This window comes from Colletotrichum higginsianum, chromosome 9 (genome assembly GCF_001672515.1).
Source record: "Colletotrichum higginsianum IMI 349063 chromosome 9, whole genome shotgun sequence".
Classification (NCBI taxonomy): Eukaryota; Fungi; Ascomycota; class Sordariomycetes; order Glomerellales; family Glomerellaceae; genus Colletotrichum; species Colletotrichum higginsianum.
In genome coordinates this window covers 3100083-3118983 of record NC_030961.1, presented here as the reverse complement: position 1 = coordinate 3118983, position 18901 = coordinate 3100083, and the positions used below count along the sequence as shown (strand labels likewise).

General features: G+C 56.2%; 4 protein-coding genes across 4 annotated transcripts; 3 read left to right on the top strand and 1 right to left on the bottom strand.

Annotated features, from left to right (window-relative positions):
- Positions 1-3362, bottom strand: CH63R_13149 (methyltransferase domain-containing protein; the record flags this gene model as incomplete). The annotated part of the gene is made up of 2 exons (XM_018308123.1): positions 1-2375; positions 3344-3362. The coding sequence occupies 2 exons, from the start codon at positions 3360-3362 to the stop codon at positions 1-3; spliced, it is 2394 nt and encodes a 797-aa protein (XP_018152540.1).
- A 519-nt stretch (positions 3363-3881) lies between these two features.
- Positions 3882-4549, top strand: CH63R_13148 (uncharacterized protein; the record flags this gene model as incomplete). Its single annotated transcript, XM_018308122.1, has 2 exons — positions 3882-4153; positions 4210-4549. 2 exons carry the CDS (start codon positions 3882-3884, stop codon positions 4547-4549), a joined length of 612 nt encoding a protein of 203 aa, XP_018152539.1.
- A 6522-nt stretch (positions 4550-11071) lies between these two features.
- CH63R_13147 (endonuclease/Exonuclease/phosphatase) lies at positions 11072-13437 on the top strand (the record flags this gene model as incomplete). The annotated part of the gene is made up of 2 exons (XM_018308121.1): positions 11072-12161; positions 12218-13437. 2 exons carry the CDS (start codon positions 11072-11074, stop codon positions 13435-13437), a joined length of 2310 nt encoding a protein of 769 aa, XP_018152538.1.
- Positions 13438-14094: 657 nt separating this feature from the next.
- On the top strand, positions 14095-18732 carry CH63R_13146 (Ankyrin repeat-containing protein; the record flags this gene model as incomplete). Its single annotated transcript, XM_018308120.1, has 5 exons — positions 14095-14124; positions 14190-15231; positions 15310-15574; positions 15624-18321; positions 18373-18732. The coding sequence occupies 5 exons, from the start codon at positions 14095-14097 to the stop codon at positions 18730-18732; spliced, it is 4395 nt and encodes a 1464-aa protein (XP_018152537.1).
- Positions 18733-18901: the final 169 nt, after the last annotated feature.

Below are 18901 nucleotides of genomic sequence, written 5' to 3'. Positions count from 1 at the left end.
TCACCGCTCCTTCTTGCGTGCCCACCAGGCGCCAACCTCGAGGCACTCGCCCCAGCTCGTGCCGTTCTCCCTCATAAGGTCGTTCATCATCTTGCCCAGCCAGCCGTCCCACTCGTCCTGGCTCTTGCCGCTGACGTCGCGCAGGATGGGCTCGAGGCTCTGGATCTGCTGCACGACCGTCATCAGGGCCGTTCGCCGGAGCGCCGTCTGGGCCTCGGTCAACGTCTTCTTCTGCTCGTCGGGCTTGTCCTTGTCCTTGTCCTTGTCTTTGTCCTTGTCCCTGTCCTTGCCTTTGCCCTTGCCCTTGCCCGAGTTGATGAAGGACTTGCCGTCCTTGGTGACGACGCCGCCGACGCCCTCGCGCTCCCAGCGGACTTCCGATAGCGGGATCGCCAGGCGCTTGCTGTGTATGTCCGTCAGCTCCTCCGACTCCTGGATCAGCATGGGGCCGATGAGGGTGCAGGGCACGGGGCTGAGGTTGCGGGCCTCGAGGGCGCGGTGCACCCAGCTGTTGTACTCGACGAGGAAGTTGTTGAGGGGCGCGCTGAGCGGCGTCTTGCCCGAGATGGGGTAGGCGCCGAGCGAGGCGACGGTGGCGGCGTCCTCCGTCTCGTCCGACTGCGGCGCGGCGTGGGGCCGCAGCATGCGGATCTGGTGGTCGCTGTCCCAGAACTCGACGGTGCCGCCGGGCCGCAGCACGCGGTGGTACTCCTCGATGACGGCCTGCAGCGAGTGCGGCGACGTGACGACGAGGCTCAGGTCCTTGACCATGACCAGGTCGAACTCGCCGTCGGCAAAGGGCCAGGGGAAGTTGCGCATGTCGTGCTGGACGAAGCGCCACTTCATGTCACGCGACACGTCACCGGCGTTGGCGGCCATGGGCGCGATGTCGAGGCCGGTGAACTCGATGTCCGTGTGGCCCCGTTGGGCAAAGTGGCGGTGGCACGACTGGCTCCAGAACCCGGAGCCGCAGGCGACCTCGAGCACGCGGCTGGGCGGCGAGTTGGCGAACGAGTCGGAGCAGATGGGCGAGCCGAAGACCTGGATCAGCAACAGCGTGCGCAGCGACTGGCGGTGGATCTCCTGGAGGTCGACGGGCAGCGGGTAGGCCAGCGTCTGGTCCGAGAGGTAGGTGCGGCCATTCCGCAGTGCGTAGGGGCGGGAGGGGTCGAAGGATGACGCCGTGGGGTCGGACGAGGTCATCGTCCGGGCCGAGATGGAGGCCGTCGAGGCAGCGGCCGACGACAGGCTTTCGGTCCGGGAGAAGGGGATGCCGGCGGAGGCAGCAGCCTTGGCGGCGGTGAGATGACGGCCCGAGGTATCCGTGTCGACGAGCATGGCGACATGTTTCAGCTCATTGGGAGTGAGGCCGATGCGGGGCGTCGTCGGGGACTGGAGGGCGTGCCTCGCGTACGAGGTCAAGCTGCTGCTCTCCTTGCGGAGGCGCGGAGGCGCTCGAATGCGAGGAGGGACGGGAAAGGAACGATGATCGGCGGTGGCGGCGGTGGCGGCGACGACGCGCGCTTCTTGAAGCGAGTGGTGATGCTTGTGTGTGAGCCTCTTTGGCGACGTGGGCGACGCGGGGGTGCGTAGGTCGGTGGGGGAGGCCGCCTGGGGGATCGAGAGCGTGGTCGAGGTGGGAGTGGTCGAGTTCTCGTGGGACGAGCGAGAAGCCGAGGAAGACGACGAGGTGCGGATGTGCTGCTGCAGACGAGCCGACGGGTGATGTTGGCTGAAGTGGTGCTGGTGCAGCTGCTGGCTCGACCTCTGCTTCGACGGGATGCGTGAATGATGATCCGATGACGGGTTCGCCCTCAGGGAGGAGAAGAAGGACGACGACGACGACGACGGGGTGGGCGGTGTCGCGACGGACGTTGGCGACGTGGGTGACGTCGGCGAGGCGGTCGTGGGTCTATTGCCGCTGTTGTTGTTGTTGACGTTATTGTTATTATTGTTGTTGCTGGTGATGATGTTGTTGTTCTTATTGTCGCTGCTGGAGGCGGAAGCAGAGGCGGCGGCGGTGGTGATGGTGGAGGGGGAGGAGGAGGAAGAAGAGGTCGCGGCCGTCTTGGATCTGGAGGCTTCGATGCGAGAAAAGACGGGAGGTAAGGGGGCGATGCTGGTGTACATGTATTGGGACATGTTTGCAGAATCTTCTTCCACTTTGCCCTTCTGCTTCCCCTTGCGCATCCGCTTTCGCGTCTGCTTCGTCGGGAACTGGAGCCGCGGCGGCGACGGCAGCAGCGGATTTCTGGGGCCCTTGGGCTCGGGACCCGGTTGTTGGGCGTGTTGTGCGCGTGGTGGTGGTAGTAGTAGTAGTACTGGTGGTGGTGGTGGAATTGCTGCTGCTGGTAGTGGTGGTGGTCGTAGTGGCTCTGGTCGGATGGGTCAGTGTGGTCCTTGGTCCTCCTCTCTGCGTGTCTTGCTTGGTCTTGCTCTTGGGTTCTCGTCGCCTCCTCGTCCTCCACGCCCTGGCCTTTCTGGGGCCGGGAGGACGACAACGAGACCCAACTCGCCGGTGGCAGCTCCAGCTCCAGCTCCAACGGGACGGGGGGGGAGGGGAGGAGGGGGGGGCAGGCCGGGGGTGTGTGTGTCTCTCTCTCTCTCTCTTCGTTTGGGTTTGGTCAAACAACGGGGTGGGTTCTGGTGAGTGACTTTTTTTTCCTTTTTTTTTTTCCTTGCTCTGGATGGGGGACACGAGGGGACGGACGGGGGGGCCCAGAGAACAGAGAGAAGAAAAGGAGACAGTCCTGACACCGCGAGTCTGTCTTGCTTGCTGGGGGGAAGAGGAAGAAGATGTGGATGCGGGTAACTGCTAAGGTACCAACCAGGTGGAAGGGGTAGTTGGACGGGGAGGTGGATGATAGGAGGGGAGAGGGGAGGGGAAGGGAGGGGAGGGGTGTGTGTTCTCTCGGTGGAGGGGGGAATAAAATGTATTACCAGGGCGGGCGGGGGGGAAGAAGAATGCGGAAAGGGACGGGGAGGGGGGAGAGAAGAGAAGGGGGAGGGGAGGGGAGCATGTGTTTTTGTTCAATTTGGCTTGCCCCAAGCAGCATAACCTTGAGATACCACACACTCACACACACACACACTCAAACACACACACACACAGGAAGAGAGAAAGAGAGAGAGAGAGAAAGAGAGATAAGAGAGAAAGAGAAAACAAGTACTTTGTCTGCAGTCAAGTCTCTCTCTATCTCTCCGTGTGTTTGTCCGATTGTCCGGCTTCTCTCTCTCTCTCTTTCTCTCTGCAAATCCACCTGGTTGCTCGGGAAGCCTACTGGGCCGTCTGTCTGGGCTTAGCGTACCGATCTCCATATACATACCTATTGCACGTACGTACCTTGCTGCAAAGGCGTCATGGCCTCGGCGCTACATTCAGGGCACCGATGTATTCGTACCCATCGGCACAGCAGTGCGGCAGGGGGGCGTGCGAGTCGAAATACACCAAATCGAAAATGAATGGAACGCTACTTTGGATGGAAGGAGGGCTACCTTTGGTCGTTCGTTTCCAACGACGAGTCCAGTTCAGTTCGAGAGCACAGAAGAAGCATCATTTGTGTCCGTTCTTGTCCCTTTGGTGGGCACTGACCCTGTTGTTGGAGCTTGGGGTAACTAACAGAGCGGGAGACGAGGGGGAGCTGGTGAGACAGCAGAGACAAAAGAAAGCAACTCATAGTCTTCTCTCTCTCTTGATCCCTCTCTCTCTCTCTCTCTCTTCGCCCTGCCCCCCTTCCCCCCTCTAACGAAACAAACGAAAAGAGTTCGAGAAAAGGACGGACAGGGTCGTCAAATATCCACCACAGCTTCGTTTGCCCGTCTTGTACCTTGCAGCGCTTACAAGCTGCCGCAGTGGGCGAGCAGGGCGAAGGTGTACGGATATGTACCGATGTACCCGTACTTTGCTCGACTTGGCTGCAGGTACCGGACCATGCATTGCAGGGCACCCACGTCGTCCCCCGTCCATCTCTGCCTTGTCCGCACAAGCTGTTGCTGTTGCTGTTGCTGTTGCTGTTGCTGTTGCTGTTGCTGTTGCTGTGCGCATCTTAGTTGTCTTCGGGAAGCACTGGACACCAACTGGATGCAGCTTCTTGTTCGTGCCGTACTGGGTGCTAGGTGTGCAGGGTGTGCTAGGTGATGGGTGCTTGATGTCGTGTTTGTCTTTCGCGACTAGACAAACATCATCATCCACCAACTCCTCCTCCCGAGGTTTGCGTTCCCGCCCAACGCCACACGTCTCACGTCGTCCCAGCTCGATGCACCCAAACGCAGCTCGGCCGAGGCACTCACTCAACTGCTTGCTTTATTGCTTGTGGTTGCTGCTGCTGCTGCTGCTGCTGCTGCTTTGTGCTCCAGGTCTAGAAATGAGGCAACCAGGGGTAAAATCAGAGAATCAAGGGCCCCCTCCAATTGCCCCCCTCCCGTGTTTGTCAGTTTTGCCGCAGAACGTGGTATCGTCGCCTCTACCCCCGACAAGGAGATCCACGTCGGAGGCTTCGCCTTGGCCTGCGTAGCCTATGTTGGTGCGCCGTCCGTTCTGCTTAAATGACAATGACAACGCACACTAGCCCCTTTTTCGCCAGTGTCCGATTCTTCCCAGGGAGTTCACGAGCCACCATCTTTACGACGGCTGTTTGTTGTCCTGTGTGGTGGTGCGTGCGTGCGTGTTTGTTTTGTTTGCCGCCCTCGAGCGTCGAGTCTGTCTGTCCATATCCCCTCCTCCCTGTTTGGTGTCGTCAAAGCTCCCACTTGGACCCGGGCCGAATGGCCACAACTCCACGATGTCTCCTCTCCAGCTTTGCTAGCTCCGGCCTGACAGGAGCCACTAAACCGGCAGCGCTGGGGGGGCCAAAGTATCCATGGTGTGTACAGACTGTCTGTCTGTCCATCCTCCACCGTACAAAACCTGGTATGTTGGTCGTCGCCTCGTGGTCGGCATTTACCTGTCTGTTATCCGTACATCGTCGTCCATGTCGACGACGTCAGCTCCCCCCCCCCCCCTGTCTCCAGTTTCTTTCCTTGGGCACCTTCCGCTATCCAAAGGTCCAGTCTGCCTAGTCCGTCTTAGGGGACGACAGTGGCTGCGGTAGTCGACTGTCCCGCAACAAGGAACAAGACCAAGAAACGCCTCCCTCAGCCCCCTATCCAGCTCGTCGGGACGCCCGGTGTCGACGGTCGTAGCCGTCTGTCCCAAACCCACTCGAACCCTTCTCCTGCTTCTTTGTCCGCAAGAGAGCACTTGGGAGTTGAACCACGTAGCCCAGCTCCTGGCTCTTGTCATTCTTTTGTCCACAAAGTCACAGATGCGCCTCAAAACTTTGAGGTCTGGATTGCCGGGCTACTTCGACCACCTGACACTCGATACTCGATGATCGGACAACACTGGGACAACAGAAATCGAGTCCGACGGCTGGCCAGACGGGGGGGGGGGGGGGGGGGGGGGGGAAGGCACTGGGCCGAACAAGACTGTTGTGCATCGACTTGTGGAAGTCGGTGGCCGTTGCGGAGTCGTTATCGCGTCGTTTGCCGTCCGCCCTTGCTCGACGAGCCTACGGATCAGGCGCCAACGAAAAGCCTGGCAAGCCAAAGGGCCCCTCCCTGCAGAGTAAAACGGTGAAGGCGATGGACGATGCCCCCGAGAACCAGGCCCCTGGTAAAATGGTATTCACTCTTCCGTGTCGGGGCCTGTGGCAGAGGATCGAATCGTTTCCCAGAGGGCGTGTGTGGACTGAACTCCCGAGGTTGCACCTGAAAACTGAGTAATGACCGACGACGAGTCGGTCGACGTCGTTGCGGAGCCTCAAAGACAAGGGCGAAGAAGAAGAAAAAAAGAAGAGGAAAAAAGAGGAAAAGACCGCAAGTATTCCCCGGTTTTCTTGACGTTTGGGTACGAAAAATGTGTTGATCGTCCTCATCATTGAGTGGACCGGGCCGCTGATTGCAACGAGTCAACCGCTACCGAATCATGTGTATAATGTATTCGGTACATATGGGTTAGCTGCTCATCCTTTGTCCAGGGGAAGGAGGGGTTTTTTCCCTTTTTTTTTTCTCTTCCTCGCTGGGCGTTTACGCCACCGGAATATGACAGCTGCGGTCGACTCGCCAGTTCGCCGAAGGTTCGGCGGCGGTCTGGCGTGCAAACATCTAGACGAGCAGCGTGCCGGTGTAGAGCCAAGTCCAATTAGCAGTACAGATACATCCCTGATAGCCCTCCCGCCGAAGGACAAGAGTCAAGAGTCAAATGCGCCGGAGCCGGCCCCATCCTTTCTAGAACCTGGACCAGGTTCTTTCTGAAATCTTGAGACGGCGGGATACCGGGCGCTTGTTCCCCGGTGGAGATGGGACCGGGGGTGCTGAAGTGACGGTAACAACTGAAGGGTTCTGGTTGGCTGGTTTGGGGTTGCGCTTGGTTCTGGAAGGGCAAGATGCCGAGCTGAACAAGAGTCGTGTTTCCCTTCACTATCGGGACGAGCACTTTCTTGTCCGAGAGCCAAGGACCAACGCGGTTTGGATAAAATGAGAGGGTCAGAGGGAGAGTGATTCTCGAAGGTAGGGGCTGTATGCAGCATTGGGCGAGTGAGAGGACGGGAAGAGCAGACGGCAAGTAGCTGGCGATCTGCGGGTTGCCCTTCTTTGGCCTCGTTTATTATGAGTTCCGTGGCATCAGGCGCTCTTTTCAGATTGTCGAGTCATCGACAGCCTATGAGTACGTTACGGGTTACACACGGCAGGGCTCACGGCTAAGGGCCGGCCGGGCCTTGTCTAGGATGTCAGGGTTGTCGAAGGGGCGAGGGGGCGAGGGGAGCGCCGCGCTCTTGGCTGGTCCTTCCGTCGCATCGCTTCGCTTCGTCTCGTCTCGCCTTACCTCGGTTCCCGTCGAGAAATGGTACCGAGGGGATGGTTGGATTGAATTTGCCCGCGGCCTCTTGTCGGCGATGCTCTCGGTTGGTTACGTGTAGAAATGGAGCGCGGGTAAGTGATGTTTGCCGGGTCTATTTTGCCGCGTACCCTTTCGTCTTGTTCCGTGTGCGAAGGAATCATGTCTGTCAGGTGGGTTGTTCAACGTCGTTGTTTCTTCGGCCAGTGCTCTGTGTCGCGTGCCACCACGACGGGATGGAAATTGACTTGGCTGTAATTGCGACGGTGCATGCAGTCGCAGGATGCCGTGCTTGGTCGAGATAATGACGATTTCTTGGGGGCCGGTTATTCTGGCCGGCTTCTAGAGCGTGGGGGACCTTCGCTTGGCGGCATTTCGAAGGTGTCGCCGCAGCTTCAGCCTTTGGAAGCTTGGAGGACCTGGCCTGACCTGACCTGACCTGACCTGATACTGATACTGATAGTACACAGCGATCACCTGCCTGTTGGGGGGTGTCTTGGGCCCGACTACAACGTTACGCGTCGACGGGTTCCCGGTCGGTGGGATCTGCCCACAGCCAGGGTGAATCCTACTCTGTACTGTTGCCAGGCTCGAGTTTCGCCCTGCCATGACACATGCGGCAAAGTCGAAGACAACGACACTCTGGCACCCTTGCATCTGACGTCCTTCGTCTGTCGCCCGCCGTCCAACTCTCCCGACTAGGCCTTGGTGGCCGAGTGGGATTGGGATCGCTGTCGACTGTCGTTCTTTGGCTAGATTGGGCAATCGAATAACGAGCGTCCGGTCGACCGGTTGATCGCCGCGAGTGTCTCAGTTGTCCCATGGGTTCATGTCGTCCAAATCCCCCTCTCCTTTGGGCGACGAACATTGTCACGGCGTGTCCGTACATTAATCAGCTTCACTCGAGGTTCGGCGAGGCCGGCCGGTGTCGGTTCCATCTTCTTCGGCGACCGGGCGAACTCGGCTCTGGGGCCAGACACTCGACTCCGCGGCAGCGGCAGACGCTTGATTGATGCGTGGTAAAGCGAGAGAGGCGGTTTAACTCGGTGACTGGAAGAAGATTCGAATTAGGGACTATGACAGTTGAGAGTTTCGTAACCACAAGATTCCAAGATTCGTTCGTTATGGTGTGTAAGGTTGCAGTCTTGTTGATTGCGAGACCAAGGGAGGGTGCAGGTGCAGATGCAGGTGCAGGTGCAGGTGCAGATCTGGGTCCGTCTTAGTGAGGAAGGCGCCGCCCGGTGAGCCATCGCCAAACTCCTTCTTGTATTCACCAATTCCCCTTTTCTAGTCACAAGAACGTGCTCCGATTCAAGAACGAGCGCCCAGGCATTCTGTACCGATCGGCCGATCCGTTTATAGCCTGGCTATCCCTCTTCAACCAGTAAATAACTCTAAAGAGGGCCGACGGTCCTGATTCCTCATTCGGGATCTTGGGTTCCTGTGGTTCTTGGGACAAGGACAAAAATTCAAATTGGTTCAAGACAAGAACTCCCATACAGGAGCAACAGGATATCATTATGTTGTTCGCTGTTGAATGCATTGTTTTCTATCATGGCTTTCTCGGTCGGCGCTGTGAGAGACAATACTCCCGGCCCAGCATTTCTCCCATTTAGACATAATCCTGCAAGAGTTGCTGCTGGCTACTCTTCATTACACTTCTGCCAAGACCTTCAGACTAATTCAACTTATTGCAGACTGCTGCCCTTGGTCACAGAACGTTAAGAACATTCACCTGTAACGGCGTGCTCAAGTGGGCACCATCAACATTGAGGGGGGTGCTTGAACACATAGATCTATGAACACATGTGTCTTTCTATCTTTCAAGTTGTCTGCGAGACCAGCAGGCACTCTGGCGACCATGTATCACATCGGGCTACTGACACCTCGATGAGTTAGTGGCGGTAGTCAGACTGAGTAACCCTATGGGCTCCATGTCCCTGGTTGGCCGTGGGGAGCCCCTTAGTCTTCCGGATATGAAGCCGGGTATGGCGTAGAAATTCCAACTCAAACCCTTCAACAAGCACCAGACTTTCACAGTTGATGTAGACCTTGGAAGCTTCTAGTGGATGTTGAAGTAGAGACATGTGGTCTCTAAAGCATGTTTCTAGGCGTACTGCCCCTCTTGATCGGCGTCATGGGCCCGGCAGGGTGGAACTGGGGCCATAGAGGTTGAGCGTATTCGGAGCTATGGATGGAATCTTTTCAGAGATACGAGAGACCTCTAAGGACTGACCTCTTTGGGGTCAAAGGTCAGCATTAAGGAAGAACACGGGGACACCAGTGACCCCTCCGAAGCGTCTCTTCAGGCGTCTCCGAAGTCTATTTAGGGGGCCACTTAATGATATTCTAAGAGAAAGGAAGCCGGAGATAACTTAGTCACTGGCTTACACCTATCTTTCAGTTAACCTCTTCACTCTGCATGTCGCTCCTTACTACCAGCCCTAGCCGCTTAATCTAAAAAGAGGTAAACACACATGCACACACACACACTATTCGATGTATTTTATTATCTATTACAACTACTTGGAAACCTTAGCCGAATTTGAGTGTACCTCTGTAAAGGAGGGAAACAACCGGAATTCTACTAACGTAGTAATTGGATGATAAGACTTGTGTCTCATACTCGTGTCCCCAGTTCGATAGAAAAGCATGTTCCAAGCCACAACAACTATAGGACTTGGGGGTGAGTTAACATACAGCTTTGTTTAGAGTCACTGCAGGTGGAGAGTGTTATACGTATGACACTCTTCTGATATACTTGGAGAAGGCACTTCGGGGTTGCAATACAGACAGCAGTCGTTATCTGTCAGAGACTAAGATAGTATACGGCCTCGCAAATATCATTTTGTCATACGTTGGACTTTCTGAGGATTTTTGACTCGGCGGACTGTTGCAATATTCAAATGATGGGCAGACTCTAGAGTCCTGAAATGGAATTGCCAGTAGACACAGCGTTATGAACCAGGTACTCACTCACTCACTCACTCACTCTCCTGAGCGATTATGCATATCAAGGATTTGTCACAAACACCTACATAGTCAGCAAGCCTTGGGATCACGGCCGCGGCTGTTTCGAAATGCTTCGTCAACCTGGATGTTTTGCCATCAGACCACTCCACAACTTCTTCACTCAGTCACTCCCTCAGTCACTTCCTCCCTCCCTCACTTACTGTGGCTCTTTCACCATCCGTCCGTCTATTAAACCGCACTGTCCCTCAGGTCACGTTCATGTTTTTGGTGGGCCTTGCCTCCTGGCCCGTGCATGCGCTCACGTCACGTGATAACACTAGAGCTCTCACCTCTCGCCAGGCGTGGTGTCCTGTATCTGTGCTCTATCGTCAAGATCGAGTCAATCCCGTCGACCCCCTCCACGACTCAATCTTTGGATCATCTGCATCTCCGACCGCATTTTTTCAGTCCCAGTATTCATTGGCTGCCTTAGAGATATTGCACGAATTGCACTGCGCCCGCTCGTTACGGTATGTCATCCGCCCATTTCCCATTCCCCGCCCTGAGGGTCGTCTGGGGTGCCGTTGCTTGTGCCGAGCCTTTGTCGCAACTCGGTTCGAACCCAGCCCCTACTCCTACTCGTCTCGAACTCCTTCTCTTCCTTCTCCTTGCCCCTCTGCTATTGGATCGTGCCTCATTCCCATGTCTTGTCTTCGAAGCTGGTCTTACTGACGAGACACAATCTTATCTAGACACTCTCCCGCCGCCCATAGCGCTTCACGATCAACCCTCGAACAGCTTTTGCCCTCTTCAACGTACGCTGTCAAACCCCCCTCCCTTCTCTCCGATTGAGCTCGACTCGGTTCTCTCCAACCCAGTACCAGACTCCTCCCCTAACCGACTGCATCATCAGATCGAGGAACAACCCACACCGTTCCACGCATTCACGAGGCACGAAAACCCGACACACCCTCCCAATCTTGGACGCGGTTCATGGGCGCCAGAGGATAGCATAAGCACCTTGCGCTGCTGGGGCTCTCCATTGTCTGAACCGATACTCGATGCAACTGGACCCGGTCTTCGACTCCCATGCGCAAACGCGAGCTACCCTGGCTTTCCCTAGTTTCCAATCTCACATAAGTTGCTGCTGCCCACCCGGTGCCTTCTCCTCGTCTGCACCTTAATCCGAGGCACTGCACCAATCCGAACCGCTCTACCCAACCCACCGCGAATGTCAGGTAGATGGCCGATGGTACTCGCTATCTGGACCACCCTGTCGGAGATCTCTACCTCAACTCCTTCCTATCGAAAGAAACCGCCGCCGCCACCGACGCCGTACTGTTGAACACGCTCCTGGGCCGATTCGCCACGAAAGACTCCTCTCCAAACCCACCATCTAACCCGAACCCACGGGCCAATCTGCTAGGCATGTTCTCACAGAATCACCAGCAGGGCCACAACTCCCGCATCAATGGGGGCCCCGGCGGCCGGGGCATCCCCATGCTGTACAACTACCAACAGCAACAGCAACAACACCACCAGACTCACCTCCAGCACCACCAGGCTGCCCAAGCCGAACATGCTGCGCACAACGGCAATGGCGGTGTCATGGGCCACCACTCGGCCTTCTCCTCTGGCGTCATGGGAAACTCGAGTCCATACAGCTCCAACGGCTTGCAGAACGGCCAGGGAGGGGCGTCGCGGGGAGGCCAAGCACAACAGATGACCGAACACTGGGCCGAGCAGCTGCGGCTCTACGAAGAGTCCAAGCAAGCCCACCGCGCCATGACCGAACAGAACCAACCGCACTACTACGCCAGACTCAAGGCCTCGGAGAACCGTGGCATCGCGGGTCCCTCCCCCACCTCTGGCAAGAACGGCGACGACGACGCGGACGACAGGAGACGGCCGTACAGCGTGGAGAAGAACGCCAAGGAACGGCAGAACTGGCACAACATGGACCTGAGCGGTCAAGGGCTCCGGAACCTCGCTCCGGCCCTCTTCCGCTACCAGTTCCTCCACGATCTCTTCATTGCCTCCAATAGACTACAGACCCTACCCGCGGCCATTGGGCAATTGCGCCAGCTCCGTTATCTCAACGTGTCGTTCAACCAGATCAAAGACCTCCCCGCCGAACTCGGCATGTGCACGTATCTCAACCAACTGCTCCTCTTCGACAACCAGATCCACACCCTCCCCTTCGAACTGGGTTCCCTACACCTGCTGGACGTCCTCGGTATCGAGGGCAACCCTATCGACCCGGAAATGAAGCAAGAGATCATGGAGAAGGGCACAAAGAGCTTAATTAACCTGTTGAAAGAGCAAGCTCCAGGTACGCACAGCCTGCGTGTTGATCTTGTGTTATGTGCAGTCGCTAATCCATCCCAGTGCCGCTGCCGCCCTCCCCTCGAAAGTACATTACCGTTCAAGAAGATGTGTCGCCTACGTTGGAAAGGGTCAAGGTCTTCTCCTGGAACGTTCTGTGTGACAAGTACGCGACGCCGCAAACGTATGGATACACGCCGACGGGTGCTTTGAACTGGGAATACCGAAAAGCCTGCATATTTGACGAGCTACGCGAGAAGGATGCCGACCTGCTGTGCCTGCAGGAGATCTCGACCGAGGCATTCAAGGAGGAATTCAGTCCGGAGCTGGCGCAGATGGATTACAAGGGAGTGCACTGGCCCAAGACCCGCGCCAAGACGATGGCCGAGAAGGATGCGCAGGGAGTCGACGGTTGTGCGACATTCTACAAGGCCAGCAAGTGGATCCTGCTCGACAAGCAGGTCATTGAGTTCGCCGCCATTGCCATCAACCGCCCGGACATGAAGAACCAGCACGACGTCTTCAACCGTGTCATGCCAAAGGACAACATCGCTGTCGTCGTCTTCCTCGAGAGCCGAGCCACAGGCTCGCGCATCATCCTCGTCAACGGACATCTGGCATGGGAGTCCGTCTTGGCAGACGTCAAGCTTATCCAGACGGGTATCCTAATGGAGCAGATTACGAAGTTCGCCGAGAAGTACGTCCGCTGGCCGGCGCTCAAGGACAAGAAGCTCATTACCTTCTCTGCTACCGGCAAAGACGGGGATGAGCCGCCGCCACCAGCAAAAGAGCCGGGTCCCAGTCAGGAATACCGAAACAACACCGATATCCCCCTGTTGGTGTGTGGAGATTTCAACTCGACGGAGGACAGCTCGGTCTACGAGCTGTTGTCCATGGGCCGCGTCCCGCCAAACCACCAGGAGCTGTCCAGCTTCCAGTACGGCAGTTTCACGCGAGACGGCATCGAACACCCCTTCAGCCTGCGGGACGCCTACGCGCACATCAAAAACACGCCCGACGAGATGCCCTTCACCAACTACACGCCCGGCTTCTCGGATGTCATCGACTACCTGTGGTACTCGACCAACACGCTTGAAGTGGTGGATCTGCTGGGCCCGCCAGACGCTACATATCTCAAGCGGGTGCCAGCGTTCCCCAATTACCACTTCCCGGCCGACCACATCCAGATCATGGCCGAGTTCGTCATCAAGGCCAGGAAGGACAAGAAGTCGCCCCACCCGGAGCCGGATTTTGGATCAGGTAGCCAAGGGCAAGGCCGTTGAAACGGGCGATTCGACAACTTGTGTTTTCCCTTTACTCTTTCGTACGTAGGTCTCCAAGGGGTCGTCGCATGCGTTGAATGGAAATTCTTTTGCCGGAGTTTAGGATTGCGATGCGTTTCGCGAATCGGAGGAACTGGCCGGGGGGGGGGGGGGTGGAGGATGGTCTTTTGGAGGGGGGAAGTTGGCGAAGTTCACGAGATTCAATAAAAAACAACAACGGAAGAGAAACGGAGGGAACGGGGTTTTTCGTCGGATATGCATCGTCACGGGCGGTAAGGGGATGGATGGATGGATGAATGGATGGATAGGCTGTTGTGTGTACACGGAGTGTGTGTGTATGCATGGGGAGGGGGGGGCTCTTGTAGATGGGAGAGGGTTGTCGCGACATAGTCAACCAGCTGCGTTTTCTCTTGCACATGATGACATCTTCATTGGGTTCTGGATGTTCGTGAGACTAGGTCATGGTGGAGCAGGGCCTCTCTTCGTCTTCCAGGTTTCACGCTGGCTTTGGGCGGCGCATTCGAGCGATTTGCATGCATGATGTCCAAAAGAGGACACGCATCACATGATAACAGGCATGCAAGATGCACCCCATGCAAGGCCCAACCCGACCAACCCAGACTGGACGTCGCTCTTCCTCCAGATTGGGCCGAAGTCATGCGCCTCTCAGTGGCTCGCTCAGACTTGGTACATGGCAAGCTCATACGAACCAGGCTGCGGAACAATTTCACTCACCTACATACGAGGTGTAGCCATTTCTTTCCGGCCTAACAATCCTAATCTTCCCAGTCTATCACAAAATCGGAGTCGGTGGGCACGACACCGCCGACTCGATGGCTGAGCTGAACCGCGCTCTCTACAATGTAGCATGGATCGCCCCTCTGGAAATCGAGGCTCAGGCAGCCTTGCACATGCTGGACGAGAGGCATCACGGTCGTTTCACCGTGGCAAGAGGCGACGACTACGTTTTCCATGCGGGAACTTTGTGCGGACACAACGTCGTCATCGCCACGCTTCCCGCTGGCCAGGAATATGGAACGGGATCAGCAGCCGCCCTCGCGGGGCAGCTGAAGAAGTCGTTCCCCAACCTTTGGTTCGGGCTCCTGGTTGGAGTCGCCGCCGGTCTTCCTGACCACCGAGCAGATCCACCGCGCGACATCCGGCTCGGCGATGTCCTCGTGGCCCTTCCTGTGGGTAACAGCGCAGGCTTGGTGGCGTACGACTTGGGGAAAGAAACGGGGGCGGAGGGCTTCCAACCGCTTCGTTTCGGGCACGTACTCGCCGAGACGGAGACTGTGGTCAGGTCTGCGATCGGCAGCATCAAGCTCAGGGCGCCGCATGATGCTGACGCTCTTCTGGAACACTACGACGGTATGAAGCACAAGGAACACGCGACCGGGACGTTTGCCGACCCCGGCATGCACAATGACAAGTTGTACGGGATCAACGGCCTCGGAGACGAAGAGGAGATCATACGCGACACGCGGCCGCCTGCGAAGAGGACCCGGGTTTGGTACGGTCCTATCGGCTCCGGGGACAAGCTGATGCGGAACTCGCGTCAGGGGAATGAGCTGCGGGACAAGTACGGTGTCATCGGCCTCGAAATGGAGGCCGCCGGCACCATGAACCGGATTCCTGTGGGCGTCATCCGTGGTGTTTGCGATTATGCGGACGAGCATAAGAACAAAGACTGGCAGCCATATGCGGCGGCTATGGCTGCAGCGTATGCCAAAGCTATCTTGTGTGAGATTCCGCCCGAACGAGGGGCTCGGCTTGGCGAGGGTACTGAACCTGGTGAGCTCTACGATTCCAGTTTCCTCACAACTGACTTCAACGCAATGGCTAATCGATAGAAATACGTTTTTGATTTAGTCCGCAAGGGTTTCCCATGCCACTCTCGCCCCTCCCAAAGTCGCCCCGAAAGTCGGCAGAGCCGTTGGCCAGAGTTTCAAAATGAACGCCCGGCGCTGTCTTCAAGGCTGTTGGAACGGCACGACATCCCCTCTTGTCTTATGAGCAACAGTGACACATGGTCTACCAGCGGCAGAGACACACCCTTTACCCTAGTCGTGTATGGTCTTGCCGGAGCGGGGAAGAGTCAGATATGTCTGAAGGGAATAGCAGATAACGAGCAAAAGTCTGTACTCTTACTCAATCTGAGACCATGTACTGACAACCACGAATAGGTTTCAGAGCATCTTTTATGTGGACGCCAGCAACCGAGTCTCTGCCGACAGTAACTTCTTGGAAATATCTCAAATCTGCGCCATCCAGAACAGTTGGGACGGCATCGAACTCGACCACAGAATACGCCTCACAAGGGCGTGGCTGGGCGCCAGAAAAGAACCGTGGCTACTGATTTTCGACAACGCAGACGCGTCCGAAGTTAAGTTGTCAAGATATATCCCAACCAGCGGTCCCGGTATCATTATCATCACAACTACCGACGAACGGCTAGCAAATTATGGCAATAACTTCTGCAAGGTTGACCCTATGGACAAAAACCACGCCACGAAGTTGTTGATGAGCTACAAGCGACCGGATACGACCTTGACCTCGGAGGAGCATAAAGCTGCCGAGACTCTGGCCGTGAACCTACTCGGTGGCCTGCCCTTGGCTATCGCTCAGGCTGGCTCCTACATCTTCAACAAGCGATGTACCTATACCGAATACTGTAGAGAGTTCGTCGAGTCACCTTCCGTGTCCCTTGACTACGACTACCAATCAATGCAGTGGTCCGGCCATTCAGGAACTGTGTGGACAACCTTCATCATTTCCCTTCGTCGAATCCAGTTGCTTCCTGAGCGAGGCACGAGAGAAGCCGTCGAGCTCCTTCGAACGCTGAGTTTTCTCCACAACGAAGGGATACAGAAGCGTTTCTTCCAGAAAGCCTGGGAGAACATGGTACTTGCGCCTACGTGGGCAAAGCATTTGCCGCTCCTGGACCAAAAGAGCCCCCGCTGGGATACGCCTGACGTCCAGGCGGCATTCGAGATACTGTGCCGATACAGCCTGATAACCTGCCAGTCGCAGCAAAACCAGGAGTATTCTGTTCACAGATTGGTGCATACCATATGCAGAGAGTCCTTGTCCGATTCCGAACAGCAAAAGTACACATCCGCAGCTATTTCCCTCATAGCCCTAGCACTGTTGGATATACAGACGCCTCTGACGTGGATCTACAACCCCTCAGGTTTCGAGCTGGAGAATGCTCTCGTGCCGCATATCAGAGCGTCTGCGATTGAAAGGGTTGGAACAATGCTTCGATCACAGGACGATCAGGCTTTCAAGCTCAAAGCCGCAATGATAATGAGAATGTCAAAAGCATGCTCGGCGACGGGACTATTCTGGGATGCCCGGGTCTTGGCGAGAGGGATTCACGAGACCTTGATGACCAGAGGAAGAACCATACGGGAGTTTCCGGGTTCTTTGCAAGCAGTGGAACAACTGGCTTCATGCGAAGCTCAGCTCGAAAACCATGAAACGGCGCTCAAGTTACGTTTCGAGCTTCACGTAGAGTATACGAGAAGAAAGAAGCAAGGGGACGACTCTTGCGTGGCGATGATGAACCTCGCCGACAGCCTTTGGATGACCGGACGCAAGCAAGAGGCTATGGAGATGGCCAGAGAGGCCATGAAACGTCGCCAAGCCGCTTTAAGCTCAAACGATCCGCGTTTGTTACGTACCCGGCGAAAAGTTGCGGAATACCTACATGGCACGAACAAGCGGCGAGAAGCCCTCGAGTTGCGAGAAAAGATTCTTCGAGAATCCCATACGCGGGAGAATGCATCTGAGGTAGAGCAGCTCGACAACCTAGCTACCAAGAATGCCATGGCAGACAGCTACCACTGGGACGGCCAGCTGCTGAAGGCGTTGGACCTGCGGCGTGAGATCTACGAAGGGAGGCTGAAGACGTTGGGCGCACATCACCCAGATACACTGCTGGCCCATGACAGTCTGCTGGGTACCAGGTGCGCATTTGTCAAAAGGAATGAAGAGAAACGAGAGATTCTCCAAATGAGGAAGCGCTCCGTAAAGGCCTGGAAACACATTCGCGGAGACGGCCATCCGTATACGCTCGAAGCAAGAGTCAACCTAGGCCGCTGTTACAGTAGCCTTAGCCAATGGGACGAGGCTTTGGACGAGCTGACAGCTGTGTTAGATATACGTAAGAAAGCCTTCGAGAAGGAAAAGACGACAGCCACGACCATTCCTTACCTCTCTTCCATGGGTAGCGTTGCAAACGTCCTCACGAAGATGGGCTATTTAACCATGGCTCTGGAAAGGAGAGAAGAGGCCTTCCAAACCGCCCGTCAATGTGAACACTTGTTGGAGATTGGGATTCTGTCCAAGGCAGAAAACAGCTATATTAACTGCTGCAGAAGCCAGGCTACCGGAGACTTTGAGAAGTTAGCAGTCTTGAGGCAGAGGCAAGATTTGCTGGAGAAGCTGCTAGCCGCAGACCGATCGGAAGACGATGTGAGTGCTTTGCGAACAATGTCTTTACTTGCAACAGATCTTCAAGACCTGGGGCATATAGACGACGCCTTCAGCGTACGGATGGTTTTGCTGGAGACACAACGTCACGCCCTGGGTGCAGAGAACCGCGAGACGTTGCGCAACAAGAGGAAGATTGCGCTGCTTATATTTGGCCATGACCCGAAGCTTCGTCAAGGATACGAGGAAGGCTTGAGTAGGATGAAGATGGTCGAAGAGGCCGAGAGCAGGCTCATGGGTGACGACCACAAGAAAACCCGTCGCACGATGTTTGAGCTTTTGGACATGTACAAACGCGCCAAGAAACATAAGGAAGCTCGCGATTTACGAGCGCGTCTCGAGCGATCGACGCGGGGAAAAGCCGACAGAGAACCCAGGAACTCGCCAGTAGGTATACTGAACATCTCTGCTCCCTTTGCTGCGACTCATATTTGTTAGGCAAAAGAGAAGCTCCCGGCTAGATCGAACAGGGCGAGAGTCTCTGGGGATGGCGAACGCTCGCACTCATCTCCGGGGGCATCTTCGGGATCGGAAGAATCATCAAGCGATACAAACTTTCCGGAGTCCGGTTCGGAATCATGTTCAGCAGACTCATGTTCGGAGGAACCATGCTCGGAGGAACCAGGCTCGGAGGAATCAGGTTCGGAGCTTGATGTGGGCCGTCCGGTCTCCCCGACTGCTTCTTCGTTGTCGTCAGAAGCTAGCCTGTGGGCATCAGACTACACAGACGACGATGTGGTGGTGGTCAGGAACGATACCGTCGATTGGGTGGATGTGCGGGAGGGAGTAAGTGTGTGAGCGGCCACCAACAAGACATGGGACCTCCTGTCTTCCCGAGTCACTCACATGTGCCTTTCTGGGAAGTAGCTTGGGCCAGCATGAGGCTTCGCCAGTAAAAAGAAATCGCAAGTAGTATCGTGTTGGATGAGAAAGGCGACATCCTCCACTAGTTTCTGTCTTGGCCCCT